Source organism: Elephas maximus, chromosome 12 (genome assembly GCF_024166365.1).
Source record: "Elephas maximus indicus isolate mEleMax1 chromosome 12, mEleMax1 primary haplotype, whole genome shotgun sequence".
In the NCBI taxonomy this organism is placed as follows: Eukaryota; Metazoa; Chordata; class Mammalia; order Proboscidea; family Elephantidae; genus Elephas; species Elephas maximus.
Genome location: NC_064830.1, coordinates 47,281,767 through 47,308,692, shown reverse-complemented (window position 1 = coordinate 47,308,692; position 26,926 = coordinate 47,281,767). Strand labels below are relative to the sequence as shown.

The following is a 26,926-nucleotide window of genomic DNA, read 5'->3' as shown; positions in this document are numbered from 1 at the left end:
TTCAATCTTAATCCATTTTATTCTACAAAATGCTACTCAATTGAAAGTGGTAAAGCTAACCAGAAAAGAAAAAAAAAAAAGTGCAGGGGAGAGAAATTTTAATATGTTCTTTCTTCCATAGCAGCAATCTTTTTCTAACAAGCTCTCTTTAGTGCAAATACTGTAGGCTTGTATTACAGTAAAATTACAAAATAAAGAACAACAACAAAAAATACCATCAGAGATGCTTCCGAGCAGAAATACTCCTCAATTTTCAAAACTATACAAAGACTTTTGAACTCACGGTCCTGTCTTGACAGGCCTATTCAGGAGCCTCTCCACTGGGACCATTTCACTATTACTTAAAAAAAAAAAAAAAAAAAGTGGTGCTCAGAAAGGTAATTAAGTTCCCCATAGAGCTATATGAATCTCGTACAACTTGCTTGCCCCCAGGGTCTTATAGCAGACTTCAGTCCACATCACTGACATACCTCGGATACAGATACACAAGGTGTATGATTTCCCACTATATACCAAAATACTATATATACATCTCCCACAACAGAAAACAACACCCTGATACCTATTGTCTATACAAAGTCAAATATTTTCTTCCTCAACATCAAGTAACCACAAACTAAAATAAATGGAATAAACTTTTAATTATACAGAGAAAACAACTTTTGGAGGAACAGGGCAGGGTCCTGCGCTGTGTTCTCTCATCCTGCAGACTTCTCTGTGACCACTGTCCCCAGAAGAATGACACTCATCTTTAAAAACAGAAGCTTTTTATAGTGTACACAGCACAAATCACAAATTGTTTTCGAAACAAAAAAGCGTCATTAGCCGAAATTTTAAAAGATAAAGAAGGAAGAGGGGGAGAGAGGAACTATTTTAATGCTATCTGTTTCTATTCAGGCTTGGTGTAACACAAAGAAGATGTAAACATTTAAAATAAATAATAAAATAAATGTCAATTTCTTCACCCCTACCCTTCCCCATGCCTCCCTCAAAATCTGACATAGCCCCTCCTGAACAAGTCAGCATTAGAAAATGAAAACCTTTTGTTGCTGTATGGCCAAAACACTAGAAGCATGAGAAGATGCCAAATTAGTAGAGGGATGGCTGGGTTTCCTTTTAAAAAGCTGCAGGACAGGGACACCCCTGGAAATGTACACATACACACATACACACACATACCCCAATTTGTCAATAAATAGCGAGATGCTGGCTTTTAAGATGAAGCCCAAGAAGACTTAACAAGCAGAAAGCAGCAAGACCCCTCTACTTCAGTTTTTAAAAGTTCTACACACCACGTATTCTATTGGTCCACGAATTCTATAAGGACTCATGTGACGCCTCCCACCATCTATAGAGGTCAAAGGAGCACATCACAGGGGTGGAGGGACAAGAGGGAAAAGTTTGGAGGTGGTGGATATTGTAGGGGATAGATATTTGAAAACAAACCTCAAGCTGAAGGCAATCTTGCCTCAGAAAAGAGGATGAGAAAGACCTTCTCACTTCCAAGTGCTTTTGTAATAGTTCCTCAATTACTTGGGGACCTTTCATAAGGGGTGCCCTCATCCCTTAATATCTTCCTAAGGAGGGTATTTAAAAGTGCCTAACACAGTGCCTGACACATAGTAGGTGCTTATTCTTTTCCTTCCTCAAGGGGCAATGTGGTTGTCTGATCAGCGAAGAAAATCAACCTGAAAGGTAAGTGGGGAGATTTCAAGGAGCACTGTTGGTCCATCAAGAAAAGGGGAGAAAGGTCTCAGTGCTCCATAGAGTCCAGCCCACTTTCCACTTGTAGCCAAGTAGCAGCAGAGACAAGACTCCTTTCCCCACAGCCTGCTAAGAGAAGCTGCAGCTTCTGATGGCCCTTGGCTTTGAGATGCTTGTGTGACGGACCCAGGGGACATGCCTGGCCTTCTGCACAGGCAAGGTCTCTTTCTGAAAGCCTCCCCAGTGAATTCGCTGCTTGGAGTTGGCTCCGGCAATTTCCAAAGCTTCACCTGAGATCTCTTTCCTTTCCTGTGTTGGCAGCTGTCCCCACCCACCCAGCTGAGAGAGGACTGTTCCCAGAGAGGCCAGCCAGGTGGCCCAGCAAGGAGTGCCTCCCCTGTGCCATCCCAGAGCTGCCCGCAGCCCAGCCGGAGTCCACACCAGCTGCCTTGCGGCTGGAGCACAGGGGGTGCACGGCAGTCCCAGACCAAGCTCGGATGCACCCCGCCTCCAGCTCTTCCCTTAGATGGAGCCACAAAGGAGGTGATTCTGGAGCAAGGATGCAGGTGTATGTGAACTTGGAGAGCTCGCCAGAAGGAAGTAAACTGTAGATATGTTCGTGACTTAGGTGTAAATTCAGCCTTTCCCCAAATAACCTCTAGCTTTTTTTTTTTTTTGAGAAATCCCTCCTAAGAACAAAGCCAGAGAGAGCCAAATGGGAAGGCAGCTCAGAGGCCTCTGGCAACCCTGTTGGTCCTGAAGTCAACATAGCTTGAGACCTGAACTAAAGCCAAACTCTGTCTTAGGAAAGTCCAGTCTGGCCCCAAGTCACAGACTGTGACCAAGCTTAGCATCAGTGCTGTGCAAAGTGGGTAATAAAGAGACCTTTAGAAAGAAAAGACCAGAAAGCAGCTTCATTTAAGAAACAAATATATGTACGCGCAAAGACGCAAATAGCTCCCACTCAGCTACAAATACTTGAGATGATGAAGCCTCTCAGAGCTGAGGACACCCAGTCTTCTTTCCCTGTCTCCTCCTACTCCTGGCTGACTCCTGCTTCTCTGATTAATCTGAAGCCAGACACCCAACTGCCCAGTCTCATTAGAAGCACCCCTCCCAGAGCCTCTGAGAAACCAGGAGAGCAGCACCGCAGGTGAGGAAATGTGGGAATACATTTTTTAAAGTTTTTGAACAAAATTCTTTATCAAAAGCTCCTCCCTCAGCAGCGTCTATCCCTCCACATGCCTTGCTCGGTCATCCTGGGATGTGTATCTAAGTCCTCAGGCTGTCCCATCTCAGTGTTTAATGCACATTAAACAACAAGCACGCACGAGGCTCCCTGCGGGAGAGGAGCAGCCAAGCGAGGGTCTCACTGCTCCCTCCAGAGTCTAATTTTATAATTTAACCCACACTGGGTTTGATTTAAATAATAGATACTCAGTTTTACATTATCATACAATCACCTCTACAGCTGAATCACCGATAGCAGAGTCTCCCTCAGAGCACTAGCCGGCAGAGCCAACTTTGACCAGAAGCTGCTTCCCAGGACAATGTGGACAAGAAGGTCAGCAGGAGCCATGCCTACAGAGAAAAGGGCTCAGAGGGGAGGCAGGGCCAAGCCAAGCTGTGTTCATGCTGGGAGGCCAGGGAGAGACCTTCCCTTTGACCCCCGCTGTGGGAAGGGGCAGCTCTCCTGCAGTGGGTAGCAACACGTCTCAGATTTCAGCAGCCGGGGAAGGTTCCACTGACAACCAGGAATCGGGCATAAGCCACAGCAACAGCTCTGAGCCAGCTGTTCACAAGTCATTGACTGGATCAGAGAGAAGACTAGGGGCAGGGGGTATGAAAAAGAGAAAGCACTTAACCCATCAGGTATCAGATGACCACAAAGTGTCGAAAGGCCCAGTGCCTCACTGAGACCAATGAGCAGCCAGGGCAGGGAGAGCCAGGTGCTGGGGCTGCTGCTACTGCAGCAAACACCCCCCAGACACCTGCCTCCCAGCTCTCTCCCCACTTTTCCATCCACAGCTAAGGCTCCTTTGAGGCTTAGGGAGGGGCCACCTGGCAACAATCTGAGGAGGGTCTAGGCCCACGCTCATTAAATTTCCGTGGGTGGCATCACCTGAGCCAGAGAGGGGAAGGGCAGGGACTTGGAGTGATGTGTGGCTCCAAGAGAGGAACGTCTGCCCTGACTGGAGAGAAGGGTCCAGGGGCAGAATGGCAAGGCAGTAATTACAGGAAACACCCCGCTCAGCTTAAGACAGTGGGTGAAGGTAAGCCAGCTAGCAAACGGTGTGGCTTTGTTGGCACAATTCCTGGCCTGGTAATTAGGTGTTTGGCAAACCCAACCTGTGCCCTGGCTATCTCACTCACACCCTGTTTTATGGTCAAGCCACTTCACCAAGAGCCGTCTCTGAGGATGGGGAGGAAGGGTCCTCAGAGCTCCCCCACGGTGGCAGCATCTCCACGCCAGCTCAGGGAGCTCTGTTGTGGTTCTGGAGATGGTGGTGGGCCGGGGAGTGTTAGGGTAGGGAAGGCTCTGTATTGCACATTGATTGTCCCCGCTGGACGAGCCAGCCCCTGTACAAGAGTCACCTGCTGCCCCATCTCCAGAAATGAAGAGCTTTAATATTCAGACCACCCAGATGAAATGTCATGGCAAATTCGATAAAAACCAAGAAGGAGTGAAATTGACACTGGAGGAAAGGAAGGGGCCAATAGAAGGAAGGTGAAACCAAAAGGCACTGAGCATGCTCGGTGGGGTGGGGCAGGACACCATCACTCCAGAGACAATGCTGTTACAAAGGGACAGGAATGGTCCAGGCAGCTTCAGGCTCTTCAGAAGCCAGAGGCATCACAGTCTACCAAACCAAGTTCTCCGAGGCTTTTCAAGAAACAGGATTTGCTTGCAAGATGAATGAGGGAGGTCCTATGACTTTCAAGAGATCATCCCAAGGTCCTCCAGTGCCTCACGACCAAATCCCATCTGGGTCTCTTCAGAGCCAGGAAGCTCTCTGGCAGGCTGCCCCTGTTGCCCTCATGGCCCTGGAGTGCTTGAAGGTGCTGGTCCCTAGGAAGGAGGCAGTGATGAGGCCCCCCTCCAGAGCTGGGGAGGAGAGGTCCACTGGTTACAGTGCCAGCAGAGTCGGGGAGTTCAAGGAGTCTGATGACTGGTCCCCACTGCTACTGCTTCTGCGGTGAGCCTTGGAGCAGGACTCAGAGGGTGATGCAGGCGACTCCTGCTCCAGGACGCTGGGGTAGGTGAAGACGAGGTTTGAGGTGCCTGGAGTGATGGCGGGTGTGGAGGTCACCACGATGGGGGTGTGGAGAGGCTCCTCCCCATAGAAGCCCCCCGCGATGCTGATGGGCTTGATGACAGAACGCTGGGCCTTGTCCAGCCCTGCTGAGGAGGACGAGGGGCTGTCCTCTTCCAGGGGCTCCTGCTTCACCACCACCGCACCCACTCCACTGCCCCCACTGCGCAAGGGCTGCAGCCCAGGGGCCGGGGGCGATCGGCGTTCCTCGGGGCTGATCTTGCACACGGGCCCATGGGCCACCAGCATGAACTCCAGCTTCTCCTTCTCCTTCTGCAGCTCAGCGATCTCCTTCTGCAGGCCCGACTTCTCCTCCTCCAGTTCCTCTGTCTCCTGTTGGGGAAAAAGGGGCGTGTAAGGAACAGCAACATGCCAGGGACCTGCTGGGGGCAGCTCAAAACCAGGCCAGAAAGAGAAGGCTAGGCATGTTCTGAGGACCACGGAAGCAGCTGGCTCACACAGCTGGCCTCCAACCCTGTGGGTTCTGAGTCATCTGGAGGCTGGAGATTCCTTTTATTTCCAAGGTTCAGGATTGAGAAAGGAAGAAAGTCGGCTTGGATGAGGGGTGAGTAACAACTGTAGTTGCCATGATTGGACACTTATTTAGTGCCAGGCACTGTGTTAAGCACATCATAGGTGTTATCTAATCCAACCCTCATTTTGCAGATGAGGAAACAGGTTTAAAGAGGTTTAGTACTTTCCCCAAAGTCACAGAGCAAGCAGGCAGGGCAGTCTAGATTTCAGCCCCATAGTGTCTGACTCCAGAGTCCACTCACTATCTGCAGTGCTCTGCTGCCCTGGCCCCAGAACTGCCCTCTGGGTGCCCCCCAGGGGGCGATTAATGGGAAGATTTGAATGGAGAAGGGAGCACAGCACATGGTTCCACCCCTCCTTCTCTCCTACCTCTTCAACCCTGTGCCAGCCCCCTGTGGGCACACAAACACCACACCGATAAGCTCCACGAGAGCGCAGACTTGGTCATACACACTGCTATGTCCCTAGTGCCTAGAACAGTGCCCAGCGTGGAGTAAGTACTCAGTCAATCCTTGATGGATCATAACACATACCCCTCTTCCCTTTTCTGCTCCAGTTTCTGAAGAATGTGTTTCAGGACTCACAAGACCCTTGGAGAACATTCAGTTCAGCCTCCTTGCTCGACAAATGAGGAAACTGTCAGTCTGCGAGGGCGAGTGAGGATGACAGGACCACAGCCAGCACCAGAGCTCCTTCTCTGACACAAAGCCAGAGAATCAAGCCCGTGAGGGTGCAGCGAGTAGTGTGGAAAAGGAGAAGGTGTGCGTCACCAGCCTCCTCCCCACTTTTTCCTCAAAACGGATTCGTGTTCAGGAACAAGAAGCTATGGGGCAAAGCTTCACCAGAACACAGCACATTGCAGAGTAAAAAAAAGTTTCCATCTGTCTCAAGGGTCTGATGAACGTCATGAGCCTGTGAGAGGTTTCCTGTGGAGGATGTGGCTCTGGGGCCTGGGTGGCTGGCACGGGGTTGGGGGGAGGCGGGGGAGTAGGGTGTGAGGTTTCTGGGAGGAGGGGAGGAAAGCAGAGGACCTTGGAGTGGGGGGGCTACCCCAAGGCTGGTGGTAAGGAGTGCCCGGAGCGTACACTGAGGGCACAGCTCTTTGCAGTGCTAGAGTGGAGAAGAGTTAGCCGAACCAAGGGTCTCCCGAAAGAGTTCTCTATGGAGGGCTGATCACTGATGGAGCCTGGTGCTAACACCTCCATGGGGCATTACAGAATCCACCCAGCAGCCATTCAATACCCAAGTGTGAGGGTTCCAGGATGGACAAAGGGCAGCTTAAGCAGGGGGATGGTGCCTGTGAGGATTAAATAAAGTGATGTGGGGTGCAAGGCACTCTGTGACATCCATAGCCTCACGTGGCTGGTCATTGGAAGGACCACTGACAGTCTCCTTCATCTCCTCATTTTGAAAACATTCCACACAGGAGAGTCAGCCTGGCTCTGGGCTTCCTCCACATGGCACCCGGCCCTTCCCGTAGGGCTAGACTCTGGCGGGGTTACGGGGTTACGTGCCGTTGGTCAGGTCTAACTCTCAAGAGGGAAGGGCAGGGCCATGGGCCCCCACGTCGGGGCAGTTAAGCAGCATGAGAGTGTGACTCACAAGGACAGCATGGAGGTACGAAGGCCACAGCTCCAGGCTCAGAGCAGAGGCAGTGAACCCTCCTGCATGCAGGGTATGAGAAAACGCCAAGAAAACAAGCCTCAGTTGGCATGTGACCCATCTCCATCAGGACCAGGGAGCATCCAGACCTCTGCAGAGATGAGGGAGCTGAGAGGGCAGGTCTCCCCGCTGCCCACGCCACAGCACTTAAGTCAGGCTGGAGCCCTCCTGCTGGAGGTAGGATGGAGGCAGCTGGAACCTTGGAAGTAGCCTTGGGGGGCGGGGCGGGGGGGAGGGGGACAGGTCTGGGCCTCTCCTGGCTCCTGGGAACCAAGGATGCTGACACCCTCTGCCACTCTTACCTGGGACCCCTGCACATCTAAAAGCAGGGAAGGCTCTGACACGGAGTGCAAAAAGGTGCCAGGCCCAAGAAAGCTATCTAGTTCTTCTCTCTTTGGGCCAGGCTCGTGCCACAGGCCAGTGTCTTTCTCTTGTTTTAGTCGGCACAAGCTAAGCCATGTGCTCACAGGAGGGAATGTCTGTCTCCACTGACTCATCCAGGGTACAAGTGAGCAAGGAGGCGGCGGGAGGGCCAGGAGCCCAGGGGCCCTCACTCCGGCCCACCCAGAAGTGCCCCCACCCCACACAAGCTCCTCACCGCCTGCAGCTTCTCCGTCAGCTCCCGGCGGCGGTTCCGGCACTTGGCAGCAGCCAGCTTGTTCCTCTCCCTCCGGATTCGACGCTTCTCTTCCTCTTCAGGAGACAGCTAGAGGCCAAGGTTGAGAAGCACAATTAGGTTGAGGCAAAGCGTTCACAAGCATTTGTTTAAAAACTGTCTTTGAAGTAGGGCAAGAAGCCCTCCTGGGACTGGGGAGGGGGAGGTAGGAGGGCCTGGGTCCGGGGGCCTAGGAACGTACATCCCAGAGCTGTGTAGCTGCATCGGAGGGCACTGTGAGCTGAACCTGCCCTAGAAGGTGATGGCCCTGTTTTAAGGGCTAACAGGGCAGCAAGTGGGTCAGGGATGACCAGCCCAGACATGATGGCAGCATGTCATGTCAGCCCTGATTCAGTGCCAAGGCCAGTGAGCTCGAGCTTAGAGTGTTTTCCCAAGAGTCCCCTCTTGCCAGCCAGCGGGGCCCCACCCACGTAAGCAGCTTCTTCTAAGCCCTGGCTAATGACTGCTCCCCATCACTCTGCCCGCTCTGCAAGGCTCATTATCCCCACCTGGGGAAGCAGCTGGGCCCCGAGCCCCCACACAAGCAACAGCCGCCAGGGGAAATATTCCACTGCCAGTGGGAGGCTAAGGGTGTCACCTCACTCCTGACTTCCTCTGCCAGCCCTGGAGTGCCCACTGCTCACAGCCCATCCAGAGGACTCCCCTGGATACCTGGCAGAGTGCTAGGCTGGGCAGGAGGTGCAGAAGGAGGAGGAGCCCTCAGGCACGTTGAATCCTCCTCCCACCATACCCATTCACTCGTTCAACAAACGAGAGCCTCCTATGTACCAGGCACAGTTCGAGGGGCTTGGGATTTATCTGTGAACCAAACAAAGATCCCTCCTGCAAAGAGCTTACAGCCTAGCTGCTTCCAATGAGGATGGTTAGGTATCTGCCAGGCTCCCCCACCAGCTCAAACCAGAGGGCAAGGACTAGTGCTCTGCCAACATACAGCCCTCCCAGAGCTGTGACTCCAGTGCCCTCCCCAGGAGAGGGGATGCAGGAGACGGCTGTGGGCCAAAGAAGAAAGCAGCTCAAAAGGAAAGACCATCCTATTCAGTTATCAGACTTTGACCTCATACCCACTATATGCTGAGTGAAGTACTGGTGCCTTAGAAGGGACCAAGGAGAATAAGACCTGGGTTCTGCCCTCAGGAACACACAGGGAAGAAGGCCAAATCCACTTTGAGGGGGCAGAAAGCTGCCCTGACTGTCAGCCCCCCATGAGGGAGGAAACCCCTCTCCTGGCTGGCCAGGCCAGAGTCCCTAGGACTCTCCCTGAAGCCCTGGAGGTCTGTCACTGTGATGTTCCGAACAGTAAAGCAGGCCCCAGCACCAGAGAGGACAGCCCCATGCCTGTTTACACTGAGGTGAACCCACAGCCCCATGCCTGTTTACACTGAGATGACCCCGCAGCCCCAGGGTGCCAGAGCCCCTGCACCTCACTGTCAGGAAAATGTGCCAGCCTGAGGCCAGCTGAGCACAGAGAAGCTCATCACATCGTCCTCCATCAAATCCTCAACCGCCAGCCAAGGAACATGATCCAGAGGGAGGCAGGCAGCCTGACAGGCTGAGGAGACACCCACGGCCTCCTGGTGCCACAGGTCCTGCCTCCCAGGGCTTGGGCCAACCTGTGCCTCTGCCAATCTGCGCTCTCCACCCCAAGATGGTTGTTACCATGCTTTGCCTTCCTCTGCCTCCCCCACCTCACTGTGAAGAAACAGGCCTAGCTGTCCTCTCCCTCACTGTCTCCTTCCTCAGTGTGTCACTCAAACCCCTACAGAGGCCTCCAGGTTGGACAAGACAAGGCCACTCAGCTGCTAACATCCCTGCCAGTCTTCAGGTCCCTTCCAAAGACTGGCTTTCTGAGAGCACTGGTCTTAAGTGTCCCACATTCGAGTCCCAGCTCCACTTCCCTCTCAAGTACCCACCCTAGGTCCAGGGCTTTGAAATCCTCCATTTCCACTGGGAGGGCCAAAGGCTCCATGTTCTCTGAGAGGTATCAGAGTAGAGAGGAAAGAGATAATACAGACTGGGAGCAACCCACAGATATATCATATTATGTGGTCTTGGAGAAGTCACTTAACCTTCCTGGACCTAGGATTTCCCATGTGTAAAACGGAATTCATGATACCTGCCCTAACTTTCACATAAAGCTTTTATTATGCCAAGTGAGACACAGTGTGGAAGTTTTCTCTAATCTAGAAAGTGCTAGAAAGGCGGAGATTTCCTCTCTGATGGTCTGAGTCCTGACAGTATCTAAAGAGACTTGAGACCCACAGTCTACAGACTCACGCACTGTGCTCTGTGTAGGGGCGGGCTGCCCGGCCCAGGTCATAAGGCCACTTGGCAAAGGCCCTGAATACTTGCTGCTCCTAAACTTGTCTGAACCTGTGCCCAACAAAGTTACCAAGAGAGCCTTATGCCCGTGCTGCAGTCCTGGGTTCAGGGTTCACCCCTGAAAGGGCCACCAGGGCTCCCTTGAGGCCTGGCAAGCTCCCCCAGGTCCCTCACTGTAAGGGGCAGAAAAGAGGGAGGACAGGTCTTGATCCACTTCAGCCTCCCTTCCCCCTTGGCCTTCCAACTGACCTAGAAGCCTTTCCTCCCCACATCCCTCCAACCTCCATCTAATGGGTGTGGGGCAACTTGGGGAGCTGTCGACATAGGAAGTGTTCAGGGGCGGTGAGATCAACATGGCCACGGCTTGAGTATGTCAGCATGCAAAGTACGCACCCACAAGCCACACATACCCTCCCTTCCCTGCCTCCTCAGCCACTGCTACTGGCCTCAGAGGGAGCCTCCTGGACAGCCTCAGGAGGGTAGCTAGGGCACCAGGCTGGTTCCCTCTAAAAGGCTCCTCCACCATGTGGGGAGCTGGGCAGCAGAAGTAGGCTCCAAAGAAAAAATCCCAAAAAGCCAAAGCTCTAGGCTGCTATGCCCAGGCTTCCTCAAAGCTGAACTCCTAACTGATGTGGGATAAAATGCTCCATGCTCTCTCCCTCCCTCTCAAAAAAAGGAAGGAAATTCTCCAGACAGACTGTCTTAGGGCACACCTAGGTGAAGTGGTGGGAAACCCACAGAGCTGAGGGTCAAAGGAGGCGGATTCCAGGCCTGGCTCTGCTACGAACTCACTGTGTACCCCTGGACAGGGCCCTTCTCCTTTCTGGGTCTCAGTCTCCTTATCTGTAAAATGGGTGCAGATGGAAAACTAGAAAAGATGGTCTCCAAAGTCCCTTCCAGATGCAAGCTTTTAAATTTGGTGTGAGTTGGGCCGAAACGGTAGTGAAGCACGTTGAGCGGATCTTGCTTTGTTGTCCTCTAGTGCAAAAGAGTCCCTCAAAGACCTGGCTCTCACTCTTACATCCTGGGAGAATCCAACTCAATAGTGACTATTCAGCTTTGTACCTTGGACTCCCTGGAGGAGGCACATTTGTAAATGACATTATGATCACTACTGCAATATTTATAACTGCAGTTATGGAAAGCAACAGCGAGAGGGATATCAGCCACTGTCCCGGCAGCAGAGGCCAAGACATGACTGTAAGCTGTATCTACCACGGTATCTGCTACACACACCTTCCCCTGTCACCCTGCACTGTGGGCCCAGCATTAGCAGAACCAACCAACAGAGGGGTGGATGCAGGCCCAGTTTTGTCCTGAGAGGAGCATCTCTCCTGAGAAAGCATCCAATTCCTTGGAGCAATGATCCAGGAAATTGCAAGTATCCTGAAAACAAACAGCACCAGTTCCATGATTGCCCAGTGGGGAACACATGGTCACATGTTGGAAAACCGTGGGCCCTACGGATTCTAGAGTGGAGGTGGACAGGGGTCGAAACGGGGAAGAGTTCCAATGCCGTCATCGAGTAGTACTCCATGTTAACCCTTCATGTGAAGAGGGGATTCTACTGCTAAAGTATTTCCCCTCCCTGGGCTCTAGGTGGCAAGGCATCGTGTGGCGGGCACCGCACAGCGAGTCCAGAGAGTTGGGCTCTAGGCCAGACTTGCCCACTCACTTCTAAGTGGCCCCAGGCAGGTGTGCCTGGGCCTTAACTGTACCATTTGCGAAGGGACGGATGGGGCTCTGTGAAAACAACATTTCCTTCTTGCTAGAATTATGCATGGCTGTGATTTCTCTCTCTGGAATGGGGGGCTGATCGCTGCCCTGGCTCACTGTTGATACTGACAATGGGCCTTCTGAGTGCTGGGGAGACACTGTCTAAATGCAGAGGCCCCCTGTTTCCCGGCTTCCCTCCTGGCCAGGCTGACTTTCTCTCAAAGCCAAGCCCCTTGGGGAAAAAAAAGGCCACCCTTAGCCCAACAGCTAAAGCAGGTGAGCAGACTCCTAAGACCCCAGAGTCACTGTACTTCTGTCACTGTACTTCCAACCACCGGAAACCAGCTCCTGTTATAAGTTGGAGCCCGGGATGCTAAGAAGGAATGGAAAGTAATTTGGGCAGTGGCAGCTTAGAGTCTGACCCTTTAAGTTAGCTGGGTGTCTGCCTGCACCAGATACTGGGAGACAGTTAAGGGTGAATCAAACGAGCCCACAGGCAGGGCTCCATGGCTACTTGCCCCATATCCCAAAGGCCACTGCTACGGACAGGATTTAACACTCCTTCCCATTTGTTGACATCCAACCATTTAAACACGCTTTCACACACATGGTCTTATTTGAACAACAAGTCTGTCTGGCAGGTACTATTATTTCCCTTTTTCAAGGGAGGAAACTGAGTCTCAGAGATTCTAGGAAATACGGGAGAGATGACAGAGCCTGGCCTGACTCCTGGGTCTCCGGCTCTGCCTCCAATGATGAGGGCGATGTGTTCCTGGTCCCCTCTTCCCCCTCTCCCTGGTCCTCCCAGCACGTTAATCTGTTCCCCCAAGTCTGCAGAAAACACTGTGTGTGTGAGGCTCCCAAAGGCCTCACTGCTCTGAGCTGTACCTGCTCATCTCTCCTCCTGCGTCCCACAGTAGTGCCAATGGTCTTGATCACGCCAGGTCTTGGGAGAGCCATGTGCCCGGGGACGGAGGCCAGGCCTGGCAGGGGGCTGTAGGGGTGTGAGCGGGAGTACGGGTTAGACATGGAGGTGATCACTGTGGGCTGCACCATCCACTGCAGGTCCTGGCTGGTCGTGATGGCGTTGATGGTGGGGATGAAGGCACTGCCTGAACCAGGCATATCTACCCGGAATTTCTGAAACAAGGAGAAAAATACAATTGAGCCAATAAATACTGAGCAGAACAAACAGGACAAGCAGATCCAAGAGGTGAAAACCAGCAGAGAAAGCAGGGTCAGTGCTTGCACAGCAAGGTCAGGACACTAGGTGGGCTTTCCAGAACAAGTGCCGGGCAAGTCCTGCACATCCAAGATGTGGGGCAAGCTTTATGTTCCTGGGGCTTCATGTCAGCTCTGCTCCCTGCCTGGGGTCCTATGAGCTCCATGCTCAGGGGGCTCAGGAGAATGCTGTCACATGCCAAACAACCTCCAAGACAGGTGCAGCCCTTAGCCAGTGGCACTCAGCAAGCCCTCTCTGCAGCCCCCCAGGCTAGCTATGCCTACACATGCAGGAGGCAGGCCCCCCACCTGGACCCACCAGAGCCTCTGAGTCACCTGCCAATTCCTCCCCAGTGTACCAGCTCAGGCACCTTGAGGAGACTCATATACCAGCAGCTCTGCAGCAACAGGAAGCTTTTGTGCCTTCATTTGTCACTTTCCAGTTTCAAGATGGGACTGTGACCCCATGAGGGTGATACCAGGTCCCTGAAAAAGTGTCTTCCAACCCATGAGACTGAAAGGTGGTGGCACTTGTGGCCAGATTTCCTCTTGCTGTCCTTGTCCCTCTTCCTCTTCCCCTGGGCAGGCACTGTGTCTATCTGTACCTATCTTCGTACCTATCTGTGTTCGCAGATGGGAGACTCTGGTGTCACTAGCTCAGAGCTTTCTCCCTGTCTCAATTTATGTCCAGACCATGCTGCACAGCTCCCTGGGACATGCTGCAGAAGACACTCTATTTAAAATCTACGATGATGACAGAGTACAAAACCTAAAATGGACCATGCTCCTCAACAGCTGGCTTGACCTTTCTTCATTGCAGCTCCTGGAAAGTGGGAGGAGGGAGGAGAAAGGGATCTCCCACTGCTAGCTTTTCAGGGGAAGGCCCCTCTAATGGAACCCAGGTGAACCCTCATCCTCAGACAATTCCTATTTCCACGAAAAAGTTCTCCAAACACTTTCTTTCCTAACCTAGTGGGTTAAATGACGGCACCTAACAACAACAAGAAGTGACTAAGTGACAGGCACGTGCTAGTGTTTTACATAGATTATCTCTCATTAATTCTCCCTCTGAGGTAAGAACTGTCATCTCCGTTTCAGAGGAAGAAATTCAGGCTTAGAGAGATTAACTTATTCAAGGCTACACTGCTAACAAGCACTGGAGTCAGCACTCAAGCCCAATTCAGCCTGACAATGAAGCCGAGCTCTCAAACAAGGTGCCACACAAGCTGCTTTAGCACTGCTTCCTTCTTCCTGGAAATCCAGACCCAAGTCCATCTAGTCAGCCTTGCCATGGGTCCCTAGAGACATTCCCTCTTACCAAGAAGGCCGCATAGTCTGTTTGGCCCCAAATGAAATCCCATTATCATTATCATGGACCTCCCTGGGACTCAATTATAGCATCCCCCCATCAATTCTAGCCCAGTCAGACCAACCAGGATTAGAAGAATCAACAGCAATGGCAGCTGCCACCACCACTGTCTTTGCCCCTGTGGAGACCTGGGTTCCTACTGTGTAAGTAAAGTGAAGCTTAGGGTACCTAACTCTAATTGAGGGAGCTGGGGACCCTACCTCGCTCACTCCCCTGCCACCTGCCTACCATCAGTCTGGGTGGTAGAATGTGGCTGCTTCACCTCACAGACCACCCGGGGCCCCAGGGCAAGGGCATTCAGTGAAGAGAGCTACCCAGCACAATGGTTCCTGGGATTCAAAGAGAAGTGCTCAGTGCAATGGATTCTGGGATTCCATGAGGCAAGCTGCCCAGTGGAACAGATTCTGGGATTCCATGAGGAGAGCTGCCCAGTGTGATAGATTCTGGGATTCCATGAGGAGAGATTCTCAGTGTAATGGATTCGGGGATTCTGTGACGAATGCTAACCAGTGCAATAGACCCTAACCTTGGATCTCTGAAGGCAAAGGCAACTGGGCTTTATCAGGAGCTGACTATAAAGAAGTGTGTGGGTGTGCGTGTGTGTGTGTGTGTGTAAAGGAGGGAAGGGTGTAGTGGACAAGGAAGGATCCAAGTGGGAAATGGTCTTCAAAAAGAAAAGACAACCAGGGCTGGGCCGTGAGGAGGCAGAGTATGTGAGAACACATGGCCATGGATGAGTAGGTGCAGAAGCACCAAGTCCCAGAAGCTATTTTTCTCTTGGACTGCTGAAGGGGCGGCAGGGGTGGCATAGCACTGCACTTGTTAGTGGGTGTCCTGGGTTTGAGGCCTACCTCAGGCACTACGTGCTTTGCCCTTGGCAAATCACTGAGGACTCAGTTTTCCTGTCTATAAAGGGGAATACTAGCACCAAACCCACCACACTGTCATGAGGATTAAATAAGTAGCTACAAGAAGAGGTAATCACAGACTGTGACGCATATACCAGTGGTTGTTAGCTTTGGTTACACATTAGAATATTCTGAGGAGCTTTTAAAAAATACCAAAGCCGAGCCTCACCATCAGAGTTCTGAAATAACTGGCCTGGGGTGGAGTACTGATAATGATATTTTTTGAAAAGCTCCTAAGGAGATTCTAATGTACAGGCAGGGTTGAGAAGCCCTGCTCCAAACAAATGGAAGGTTGTACCATCATCATCATCATCATCATCTCACCATCATTATAAGTGTCTCTGTGCTCTGCGTGCAGAGACTCCTGGGAGAATTGCCAGCTTCCTACTCCAAGGAAGCACCCAACATTTATATTTCGTTTCTCTTTCCAAGTCAGGATCTGTCTCAGCAGGTAAGCCTGGGGCTGGTGCACCCAAGGCACCCAGTACGATGTTTGATGTGACCCCCACCTCTGTGGGTGACTGTCAGCTTTTGTCTCAGGAAAGCACCCACGAAATTCACTCTCCATTCCAACAAGCAAACTTGCTCCCTGTTTAAGTTTGAGGAAGCCAGCAAGAAATCTGAAGCTACGCTTGGAAACTAAAGTCCCTTAGGGAATTAGGGGATGGTCCTTGGCCCCTTTTGGGCCCTCCAGCCCACTTGCTGTGTGGACGGCAGATCTACAGAATATGCTCCCCAGCATACTTCAGCCAGATCCCTTGCAGCCATCGGCTTGGTCTAGACAAAACAAGACAGCCATAAAAACAAGGCAGTAGGTAATGACTGCTTCTGAACTGCATGTACACCTTGTTTCAGACAGGAGGTAAAGCCATCTGGATAACACACGGGCTCTAAACTGCTAGGAAAACAATGTCCCATCCCTAGAGGGGACTGGGGCCCTGATAAAGAATGCTATTGTCTCCAAGAGGAGCCTCTCCAGGAGACACACACAAGTTTAAATTAGATCTGGCAGATGTGTCTGGCCTCAGCTCTCAATGTATTATTCAGAAAGTGACACTGGGTGGGAGAGAAGTAGTGAGGTTAACAGTTTGTGGCCCCAGAAGATAGCCTGGCATTCTTCTATGCCAAGAGAACCCCGGAATCAGCCAAATGGCACGTTGGAAGTAAGTCAGGGGTCTCTGGGCCTGAGTTAACATTAAACAGAAACTAAGAGAGCATTGCCCAGCTGTGTGCATCGGGGCAGCTTTACCCCTACTGCTGCAGTGCTGGGTGTGTTGCCGCAGTGCTGGGTGTGTGTTGCCCCAGTGCTGGGTGTGCATTGCTGCAGTGCTGGGTGTGTTGCCACACTGCTGGGTGTTGCTGCACTGCTGGGTATGTGTTGTTGCACTACTGGGTGTGTGTTGCTACGCTGCTGGGTGTGTGTTGCTGCACGACTGGCTGTGTGTTACAGGTGGGGACGTGGAGGGGGTTACCCAGGATCTAAGTTGACTCCCCCTGGGGCGCTCCAGCCCCCCTGGAAGTTCCTCTAGGGACCGGAATGAAAATGCTAGATGGCCGTGTGACACTTCAGCCTGGCAAAGCCTCCAAAGGCTTTATTGCCCTGCGTCACCCTGTTAACATCTGGGTGGGAAAGAATGCCTATAAAAGGGCAAAGTGGCCCCCACCAACCTCCTGCAGCAAAATTTGGCTAACTCTTGCTGTAAAAGACCAGACAGTAAATATTTTAGGCTTTGTGGGACATACTGTCTCTGTCACCATCACTCAGCCCTGCCCTTGACACGTGAAAGCAGCCACAGACAATACACAAACACAAAGGCGTGGCTGTGTTCCATTAAACTTTACTTACAAAAACACTCAGGCATAGTTTGCTGACCCGTGTCCTAGAGGACCATTATCATCTCCTATGCTCAGGTTGGAGGAGAAAGATGAGAAGAAATAAAGAAAGCAGAAAATCAGAACTGAGGGATTCCTCCCACCCAGGAGATAGACTCCTACTCATCAACTTGAATCTTCAGACCCTGAGGCTGAAGTTGGAGCCTTGCTGCTGGTGTTCGGGCACCAGAACCTGCTGTACCCGGCGGCACCCTGAACCTAAGGATGCTGACGGGCTGCTCAGTAAACGTGTGTGTGCTCCTCCCACTGCCTGTAAGAAAGACACTCAGAACACAGAGCCTCCTCATCAGCTCAGAGGCCCAGCACTTGCCAGTTTGGTAAAACGGCCTTGGACTCAGAAAGGAGGGTCACAACCACAGCCACTCACTGAAAGGTCCTATAGCTAGAGTTTGGGCCTTATTTCCCACAGGCATGGAGAAGATAAAGGGTTTATCCCAGAGACTCCTGCACTGGGCAGAAGTGGAAGTCAGGGTTGATGTTCTTGGTCTGTCCCCTCAGCTAGGCATTTCTCCTTCAGACTGATTCTTGACTGGGCCACCAAACACTGAAGCCATGAGCCCTGTGGGCTCCTGTGACCTATATCACTAAGCAGAGGTCTGATTGTGCATGTATGGAAGGAACTGGGTTTTTTTCTCTGATGTTGTTAGGTGCCATCAAGTGGGTTCCAACTCATAGCGACCCTATGCACAACAGAACAAAACACTGCTCAGTCCTGTACCATCCTCACAATCGTTGCTGTGCTTGAGCCCATGGTTGCAGCCACTGTGTCAGTCCATCTCATTGAGGGTCTTCCTCTCTTTCACGGACCCTCTACTTTTTCTCTTAAGAACCCCTTTTTTACATTTCCAACACAGGCAAGGTGAATTCTGACATCCCGGGAGATTGGCTCATGGGGAGAGGAGAAGGTAAGGGCAAATGCCATATCATGTTTCCCATAATAACCCTGTTAAGGTCCAGTTTGACTCAACTGCTCTATATTTTTACTGAACTTGGGATGTTCTCAAAAGTCCTCTATACGGAACTGAACCATACTTCGTAGATTCAGCATTGGACATCACAGAGTCCTCATTGCACTTTGGGCCTTCATTTGGTCCAACAAATGTTTAAGTGCTTGGCTGCTAACTGAAAGGTTGTAGGTTTGAGTCCACCCAGAGGCATCTTAGAAGAAAGACCTGGCGATCCACTTCTGAAAAATTAGCCACTGAAAACCCTATGGAGCACAGTTCTACTCTGACACACATAGAGTCGTCATGAGTCAGTGTCGACTCAACGGCAACTTTTTCTTTTTTAATCTGAGAAAATGCCGTTTATGTCACAATGAAAACCGATGCTAAAAAAGTCATAATTTCCCAAGTTTTACAGGATACAAATACTGCCTCAGGTGGCCTGCCTGTTTCAGCCTCTTTTCCCCAGGTTCACTTGAAAGAGTCACTCTATCTTCCTTCACCTAACTTCCAGGCAGAGCAGAGGAAAGAAGAAAGTGGCTGAAATGGAGTCATCCTCTAGTTTCCCTGGCTTCCTTCCTCCCAGAGACTCCGATGGAAGGAAACTGCGGCAAGGCCCTTCTAGCCAGAAGCCTCACCCCAAAGCCCTAGGGAATTCACTTACCATTCTGTGAACCTCTCTTGTACCCCACCAGTCCTCAGCAACTATGTACTCAATGAGAAGGGCATGTCATTTCCTCTTCCCTTAGATCCACAGCATACCTAGTGCCAAGTGGCAGAGATGAGAATGACAGCGGTGGGCCAAGAGAAATCTTACCTTCTCTCTCGGCCCAGTGAGTTAACGGAGGATAAAGTTGCCAAGTGGGGTTGGAACAGTAACAGATATATTTGCCTCAATCAAGGCAGATGCCATCCTTCTGAAATGCTGTGGCCACCACATGATACTTACTATGCACATAGAAGAAACACATCCACAAAATAATGAAGCTATTTTTTTTTCTTTTAACACATCAACCAGAGAGTTAGCTTCCTTAGCTCTCAAAAACAATATTTTTATTCCTAGTTAACAGAGGGAAAATTCCAAAGCATGGATGGCAAGCATACTGTCATAAAAGGTACCTGCTCTGGTGTGCCTGGCCTTGGGGAACACTTTCCCAGTCTCACTCCTGAGACTGAGACCAACAGGCCCTCAGGGTCACATGTGGACCCAGCCTGATCACATGGTAGACTTGGTTCCATAGATCTTTTGGTAATTTCCAAAATTCTAATTGACCCTCAAAGGACAAAGATTTGTTGGCAGGGAGGATTTTCAAAAGAATTTGCTAAAGGCAATTCCAAAAAAGGGGCTTTGCAAAACCTTTCTGAGTCATTTTGTCCCCTTGAGGAACAATTACAAAAGGGACAGCAGTGATCTGGATGTACAAGGCTCCGGTATGCTTATATTAAGACAGAAAGTTTAAAAATGAGTCTCCTAACTTACACTCACATCAAATAAAAAGGCAGGCAGGAATAAAGAAATGGAAATGCATTCAGGGTTTTGGATAGAAAAATTCAACTGCCATTCAGACAATACATGACTGCTATTTCACCCCATTCACTTTGATGAAAAAGTGACGCTGACTTCCACCATCAAGAATCAGCGGAACAGACAAATTCCTGGTATAACATTTTGTTTGATCCTAATCTACAACATCTGCAAGATCAAGGCCAAAAAAAAAAAAAAAAAAATAGCATCAGAACCTTAATATATATCTTCCCTCTTCCCACCAACTCTGAACCTTCCACCACCCTTCTCCCCCACCCAAAAACAATTCCCAGTGTCCTAATAAAAACACATCAAGAGATCAAGCCTTGGTTATTCATTCATAAAGAGCAATGATGTTCTGATACATGCTATGATGTGGATGAACCTAGAAAACATTATGCTGAGTGAAAGTCAGACACAAAAGGACAAACACGGTATGATTCCACTTATATATCTAGAATAGCAAATGCACGGAAACCAAAGTGATGACCAGGAGCTGGAGAGGAGGCAGGAACAGGGAGTTACTGCTTAAGGAGGCCCTGAATTTCTCTTTGGATGATGAAAAGGTTTTGGAAATGGATAGTGGTGATGTTTGCACAACATGGTGAATGTAATTAATGTCACTGAATTGTACATTTAAAAATGGTTAAAATGGCAAATGTTTATTAAATGTGTTTTACCAGAAGAAAAAAACAGAGAGAGAACAAGCCTTGGGAATTTGAAGGTATTGTGCCGGCACCCTAATGAACAGACAGACATCAGAACAGGGAAAGAGAAGAGCGGGCCTTTCTCAACCAGACTTTATTTGTTGTTGTGTCTAAATAAAAAACTTTATTTAGAACAAAATAAAATAGAAATAAAAAAAAAGAAACTGCATTGTGAAGTTAAAGCAGTTCACAGTTAGATCCTCTTAAATATATGGCATTTATTTGTCCCTAATTAAAAGGAAAAAAATCCTAAGAACTACAAAAACTAACCTAGTTAACACTCTTCTGGGACTGGAAAAATACATTCCCAAGATGGTTCTTCTACTAATGTCCTGTAGGGGGCACTGGAGAGGTATGACTGGGGTTGACTTGGGAATCACAGTCATTTCTGGTAAAAGTTCTTTGATGTGAGGAATGTCCCAGCCTGGTACAGTTGGCAAAAGTTCACTCTGGGGAATTTTGAGTGTGTGTGTGTGTGTGTGTGTGTGTGTGTGTGTGTGTGTGTGTCTTGGGAGGGAGTGGTTGCTGAAGAAAAGGGAGCTAGTCTGATATTCCTCGATTCCAAAAAGGAAATAGCCCCCTTGATTTATTTTCACACGTTATCTGAGAAATGACAAATGGCAGCCTTGGAAAAGTTCTGGGTCTTGTTTTTGTTTTGATTTTTATAAAAAGGGGGCCCAGCTGATGAAAACAAGTTATGAAATGACCTATGTTTGTGTAACCGGCTGAATTGCGTAATACTCAGGCCCTGAAACGGTAATAGTCAAGCAGCCAGGCAGGGCATACATCTGGGAGGTGTTTTCCTAGGAAAGTTAGGACAGAGAAAATAACAACAAAAACAAAAAAATTCAGGAGGGGGAGATACGTGGCACAGCAACTAGTATTGACAAAACGAAATCACCAATGGCCAAACTTTGAGATGAAAACTATAACCGGAACAGGAAATATTTTTCATGCTTCAAGTTCCAGTCATATTCAAGAACAGAGGGTTTCAAAAATTTATCTGCACATCCCCAAAGTCACTCGAACTCAACGCCATGTGTTAACACCAAACTTTAGGAGCTAGAGAGGAGAGAAAATCTCTGGGGTGGGTAAACAGTTTTCTCAGCAATACTGGATCCCATGAAGAAAGAGATCAGGGAAAAAGAGTATTCACTTGCCCAAGGGAAAGCCAGGGAACCATCTTACACTGAGGCTCTGTAAGGAGGAAGGCCCATCCACTAACTGCTATGAAAGACTCCCAGTAAAGGACACTGAGGGAAATAAAGTGAATACAGGTTTTATCTGGTATACAGTAAGGTTACCTTGAGCCCAAGATTGGGCGGAGTCATAGCACAGACTTGTGAAGTCTCTCAGGTCCTTATGACCACAGAACAGCTCTGAACAGCTCCACTCAACGTTGGAGAGAGGGTGGAAAAACCCTCCCCTGCTCCTAAGGAGAGGGCGGGCTATGAAACTTGTCTAAAGTGGCACTACCTTGCCAACCCTTTTGGTTTGAAAGGAGCCTCACTCTCACCGCTGGGCTGAAGAGACATGCTTATATGCAAGAACCCCGTGCACTGGTTATTACTAATTGCAAAATCTTCATGTGTTACAGCATGCTAGGAATTGGCCAACAGCTGCTTTTTGCTTTGGTAATGAGTCCCCATTACACTCTGCTGGACTCAGATCTCTTCCTTCTTCCTAGCACTAGTTTCCTGTCTGATTTTCTTCCAAAACAGGGAATTGCCCTCACTCACATCCTGGGCTCCAAGCCCTAGTGACACAGATTATTCAGTCGGGGCACTGATGTCCGGTCTAACTTCCCATACAGGCCCCAGGGTCTGAGTGAGGCCAGGCAGCATGACCGTAATACCTAAATGCTCACCATCAGAGAAATGGCAGCTAGAACAACAGGGAAGAAATCAAAGGATCCCTTCCTGATATGGCGGCGGTGGTGGAGGGCGGGGGGAACTTGTTGCATTGGAGATTGAGGCGATGGGTATAATGACTCCATCCCATTGCCTAATGAAGTTTGAATCCAATAAAATCCACCATAACTGGAAAGCAAACATAACGAACCACTTTTAGGGTAAGATTTTAAACCCATCATGTTGCTACACGTTATTAAGGGTACAGTGGCTGCACCCTCAATGCATAGACCCCAACTGGCTTTCTTCAATGGGTGATTATGGAGGCACCAGGGGAGGCAGAAGGAACCCCAGTGGCCCAATGGTTAAGAACACTCAGCTGCTAACTGAAAGGTCAGCAGTTCAAACTCACTCAGCAATTCCATGGGAGAAAAATCTGGCAATCTGCTCCCATAAAGAGTACAGCCCAGAAAACCCTATGGGTCAGTTTTACTCTGTCACATGGGTCGGTAGAGTCAAAAATTGACTCCACATCACCTAAAAACAACAACAGGGGGAGGTAGAGGGAAGACACTATTTTGTGAACTCACCAGGTATGGGGAATCTCTAGAACAACGTATTCCTTTCCAGGTCCAAAACAGGGCTATGTTTCCATTTTATTCCCCAACTCAGTGTACCCCTCCCTGGAGCCCACCCCAGGCGCCTCCTGTCTGGCAGGCTTCTAAGGGCCAAAGGCACGACCTGCACAAGTTGGCTGCCTAGAGAGTCCACAGATCCTGCCCAAGGTGGGCTGCACATTGTGGTGGGCCTTCTGTGTTAACCCAGCCCCCTCACAAGCCTGGGATCTGCTGCAGAGAACAGGCAGCTAGCTCCACCCGCCAGGCACCCAACCACCACCCCATCAGCACCTTCCTGGTATTTATAGACACACGGAGAGCACGCACAATCCCTCCAGTGCAAACCAGTCTGGCTGCTTCACAAACAAGTTGTTTTTCCACTTCCAGAACTACCCAGGAGCCCAAGTGATGTCTCTTTCCCTCAATTCTCTCTGCTGGGCCTCTTTGCCCTGGGTAACCCCAGACCCTCAAGGCGCCTCTTCTGTGCAGTGCAGGTTCCTGCCCCTGACCACTACAGAGGATGGGATCGGTCACATAGGTGACCACCGGAGCCATTCAAGGCTGGCCTCCTCCTTCCTGACCTTGACACCTGACTCCCAGAGGAGCAACCCTCCGTCTCAATCCGGATTACTTGAATGAACCCAATCGTGTTTTCAAATCCTCTTTCGGAAATAAACTAAGACATGGAGAACCGGAGAAGGGAGGGAGAGGGCTTTCCCACAGGAATGGGGTCCCTGGATCTTGGAAGGGGCCAGTGGGTGCAAAGATTTTCTGAATTTCTTGTCTGTCCACCACGGGGTGGGGGGCGGGTAGAAGCAAGAAGAAAGTTGGGGGGAACTGTTTCTGGGAGGGGAGCTATCAGGCTCCCGGGAAAGGGATATGCAATTCCAGAACAGGAGCTAGTCTGGATAAGATGTAGTGAAAAGGAAAGGATTTGTTGGCTCTTCAAACCCCCTTCCCGCTCCAGCTTTAAAAAAAGGGGAGGGGCACAGGACGAAAATCCAGAACTTACAACCGTGGACTATAGGTACTTTCTCCCAAAATCAAGAAAAGGGAAAGAAAGAAAAAGATGCAGTGGTGGCGACAGGAGGGCGAGGGTCCGCCCGCGCAGCCAGGTGATCAGAGGCCCGCACCTACCTGCTGGCCGCCGCCGACGCTGGAGTAGGATTCGGCGTGCGCAGGAGAGCCGCTGCTGCCCCGGGACGAGGTGTCAAAGTTCCCGGGATAATCGTGGTACATGATCCGCGCTGGGAGCCCGAGAGGAAACAGGGTGTTTTTCTTCCCCCGCCCTCGTCGCGGCCGCGCACTGGCTGCTGCGCGCTCCTCGCCGGCCGGCCGTGCCTCGGGTCTAGCCTTCCCGCTCGGGCTTGTCCCCCGAAGCGCCGGGCGCGGAGCGGCAGGTAGCAACAACGGCCGCGGGAACAGTGTCCCCCGAGCGCCTCTCGCTGAACTTCTTTGCTGCCCTGGAAGCGCCGCGGGAGCAGTTGTCCACCCGGTCCCTCCCTCTAAAAAAGTCCTTGCGTCCCTGGGTCCCTCCCCCACGCGAGCCCTCCCGCCCTCGCCCGCAGCCGGAGGCCAGCCGGCAGCGATGTCCAAACCAGAAATTGGAAATTTAAAAAGATTTGGGGCCCAATGAGCCCTGCCGGCCAGGTCTGGGGGCCCCGGATTTCAGAGAAAGCCAAAAAATAAAATGAAAGAGAGAGAAAAGCAAGGCTGTCCGCTTTGAAAAACTTCTGCTATTTCCTCCTTTTAGAAAAGGAGCCCCAGAATAAACTTCCTGTGGCTAGACTCGCCGCCCGAGTTGCGAAGCCACTCAGACTAGGAGCAGAACAGCAGCCGGCGCCTGTCCCGCAGCCCCGACGCGCCAGAGGAGATGGCCCGGGGAACGAGAACTGAGCCGCCCGTGCGCGCTGAGAGGGGGACGCGGCCCCGGCTTCCCGCGCCGCGGTTCGGGTGCCCCGGCCCTGCACTCCTCCCGGGCGCCAGCTCCCGGAGGGGCCGCCTCGCCGGTCAGCCCGGGCCTTGCCTCTGCCCGTCTGCGCCTCTCTCTCTTTTTCTCTCTCCCCGAAGAGCGCCGCTCGCTTGGAGCCCCTGAGCTCTGCCCGAGATGAGTCACTACAATGGCACGAGTTCAATTCCACACTCTTTATTATCCACCCCTGTACCATGTGGATTCACTCACGTCAACCCGACTCCACCTTGCAGGGAGGAGCGCGCAAGAGGAGGCGGGGGAGGAGGACCAGGAGGAGGAAGAGAAACGGGAGGAGGCGGACGTAGTGCTCCCCTCCCTGCCCCGGCTCCTGGCCGCGCTGACGCCAACTGCACACCCCAGCGTGAGGAAGGAAGGGCTGGCGAGAGGTTGGGAGCGGACAGGCGGCGCGGTTCGGGGAGTCCAGGCAGCCCGGTCCCTTCCCCACTCCCCGCCCACCCCCCAGGCCCAGGGCCCTTGGTCTGTCCCATTGGCGCACGTTGCCAAAGATGGTCATTTGCCTTAGAGGACGTGAGTGCGGGTTTCCTCGCTTTCGGGTGACGTGGAGGGAGAGGGATTCCCTCGCCCGCTCCCGAGAGTGCGGCTCCAGTCCTCCCCCTCCAGCAAGGGGCGCGGGGCGGGGGCCCAGAGAGCGGCCGCGCAGACCTCGGCTGAGTGTTTTAAAAAATAATCACAGTCCCGAAGAGCGAGACCGGCGGTTAGCGAGGCGCCACCGCGAGGCCGGGAGCCGGGCGCGCAGAGCCGCTTGCAGGGAGGGCGCGGCCGCGCGCTGTCGTTCTGCGCCCATCCAGGCGCCGCCCGGTGCAGTGGGCGCCCTAGGCGCGCAGGGCACACGCGCCGCCCTGCGGCCGGACCTTGGCGGGGCGCGGCGCCGCTGGGCGGGGCGGGGCTGCCTATTTTTCCCTCTGTGGCGAGCTGCCCACTGCTGCTGCTGCTGCTTTTTTTTTTTTTTTTTTTTTAATTTTTTCCCCCCTAGGTCTTATAATTGGTTTGTTAGGAGTAGCCTGGAAGACGAAAGACACTCCCGCCGCTCTCCATGCGGGGCAACTGTAACATTTCTAATAGGAGTAATCGGGCATTGGAAGCAAACTCCAGACTGGTTGGAATTAACAAGAAAGGAAGAAAAAAAATGTGGGGGAGGGAGGCCAGAGATAGGGTGTGCCCCAACTTTGTCTTCAGCTGTTTGGAGCGAAGTTCAGGGCGCCGGTAGTCCCGACTCCTGGATCTTCCCGCCTCACTGGGCGGGGCGAGGTGCAGGGTAAAGAGCACACAGGCCTTTGAGTCTGAAAGCTGGGCTGTGTTATTTACAAGCTGTGAGACCTTGGGCGAGTCCCTTAACCTCTCTAGGCCTCAGTTTCCTCTTATAAAATGAAGAGGTTGGGCCAGATGACCTTCTAAGGCCCCTGTCAGCTTTGGAACTTCAATCCTCTGAGAGATGATATGATGTGGTCGGAAGAACAGCGAACCTCCGATTGTACTGAGTCGAGGAATTTGAGCTCTGGTCGAGCATCTGCCTAGCATCAGTTTACCCAACGCTTAAGTGGCGCCCTCTGTACCCCCTAAGTTTTTTTGTGTGAGGACCAAACGGGAGGATGTTGCTGAGAGTCCATAGTGGACTGTGAAGCACTGCACTGTAACACATCACAATTCCGGCCCTCAGTTTCCTTATCTGTAAAGTGGGGGTGTTGCTAGGAAAGAAAAATAGAGCCGGGAACTCGAAGCTTTCCCGGGGCTCTATATAAAGCGCTGGCGTTTCCGGGACGGCTGGCGGCATCTGGCCGCCCCAATGGCCCCAAGATACAGTAATCCCGAACAATACTCGGGGTCATTGTTTATGGCTATAAAACACATTCTGTCCTGAGCTCCATCCCCAAGGACCCGCTCAGCGAGGCGACGCCAGCCCCGTTTCTGACACCTCCGCCGCCGCCCGCTGGGCAGAGTCCCCAACTCCGCAGGACAGCGAGGGGTATGGGGCAG

General features: G+C 51.5%; 1 protein-coding gene across 1 annotated transcript; it reads right to left on the bottom strand.

Annotated features, from left to right (window-relative positions):
• Positions 1 to 25,098, bottom strand: FOSL2 (FOS like 2, AP-1 transcription factor subunit). The gene is made up of 4 exons (XM_049903304.1): positions 24,097 to 25,098; positions 12,814 to 13,065; positions 7,813 to 7,920; positions 1 to 5,351 (listed from the first exon to the last, which is right to left on the bottom strand). The coding sequence occupies exons 1-4, from the start codon at positions 24,196 to 24,198 to the stop codon at positions 4,833 to 4,835; spliced, it is 981 nt and encodes a 326-aa protein (XP_049759261.1). The 5' UTR covers positions 24,199 to 25,098; the 3' UTR covers positions 1 to 4,832.
• Positions 25,099 to 26,926: the final 1,828 nt, after the last annotated feature.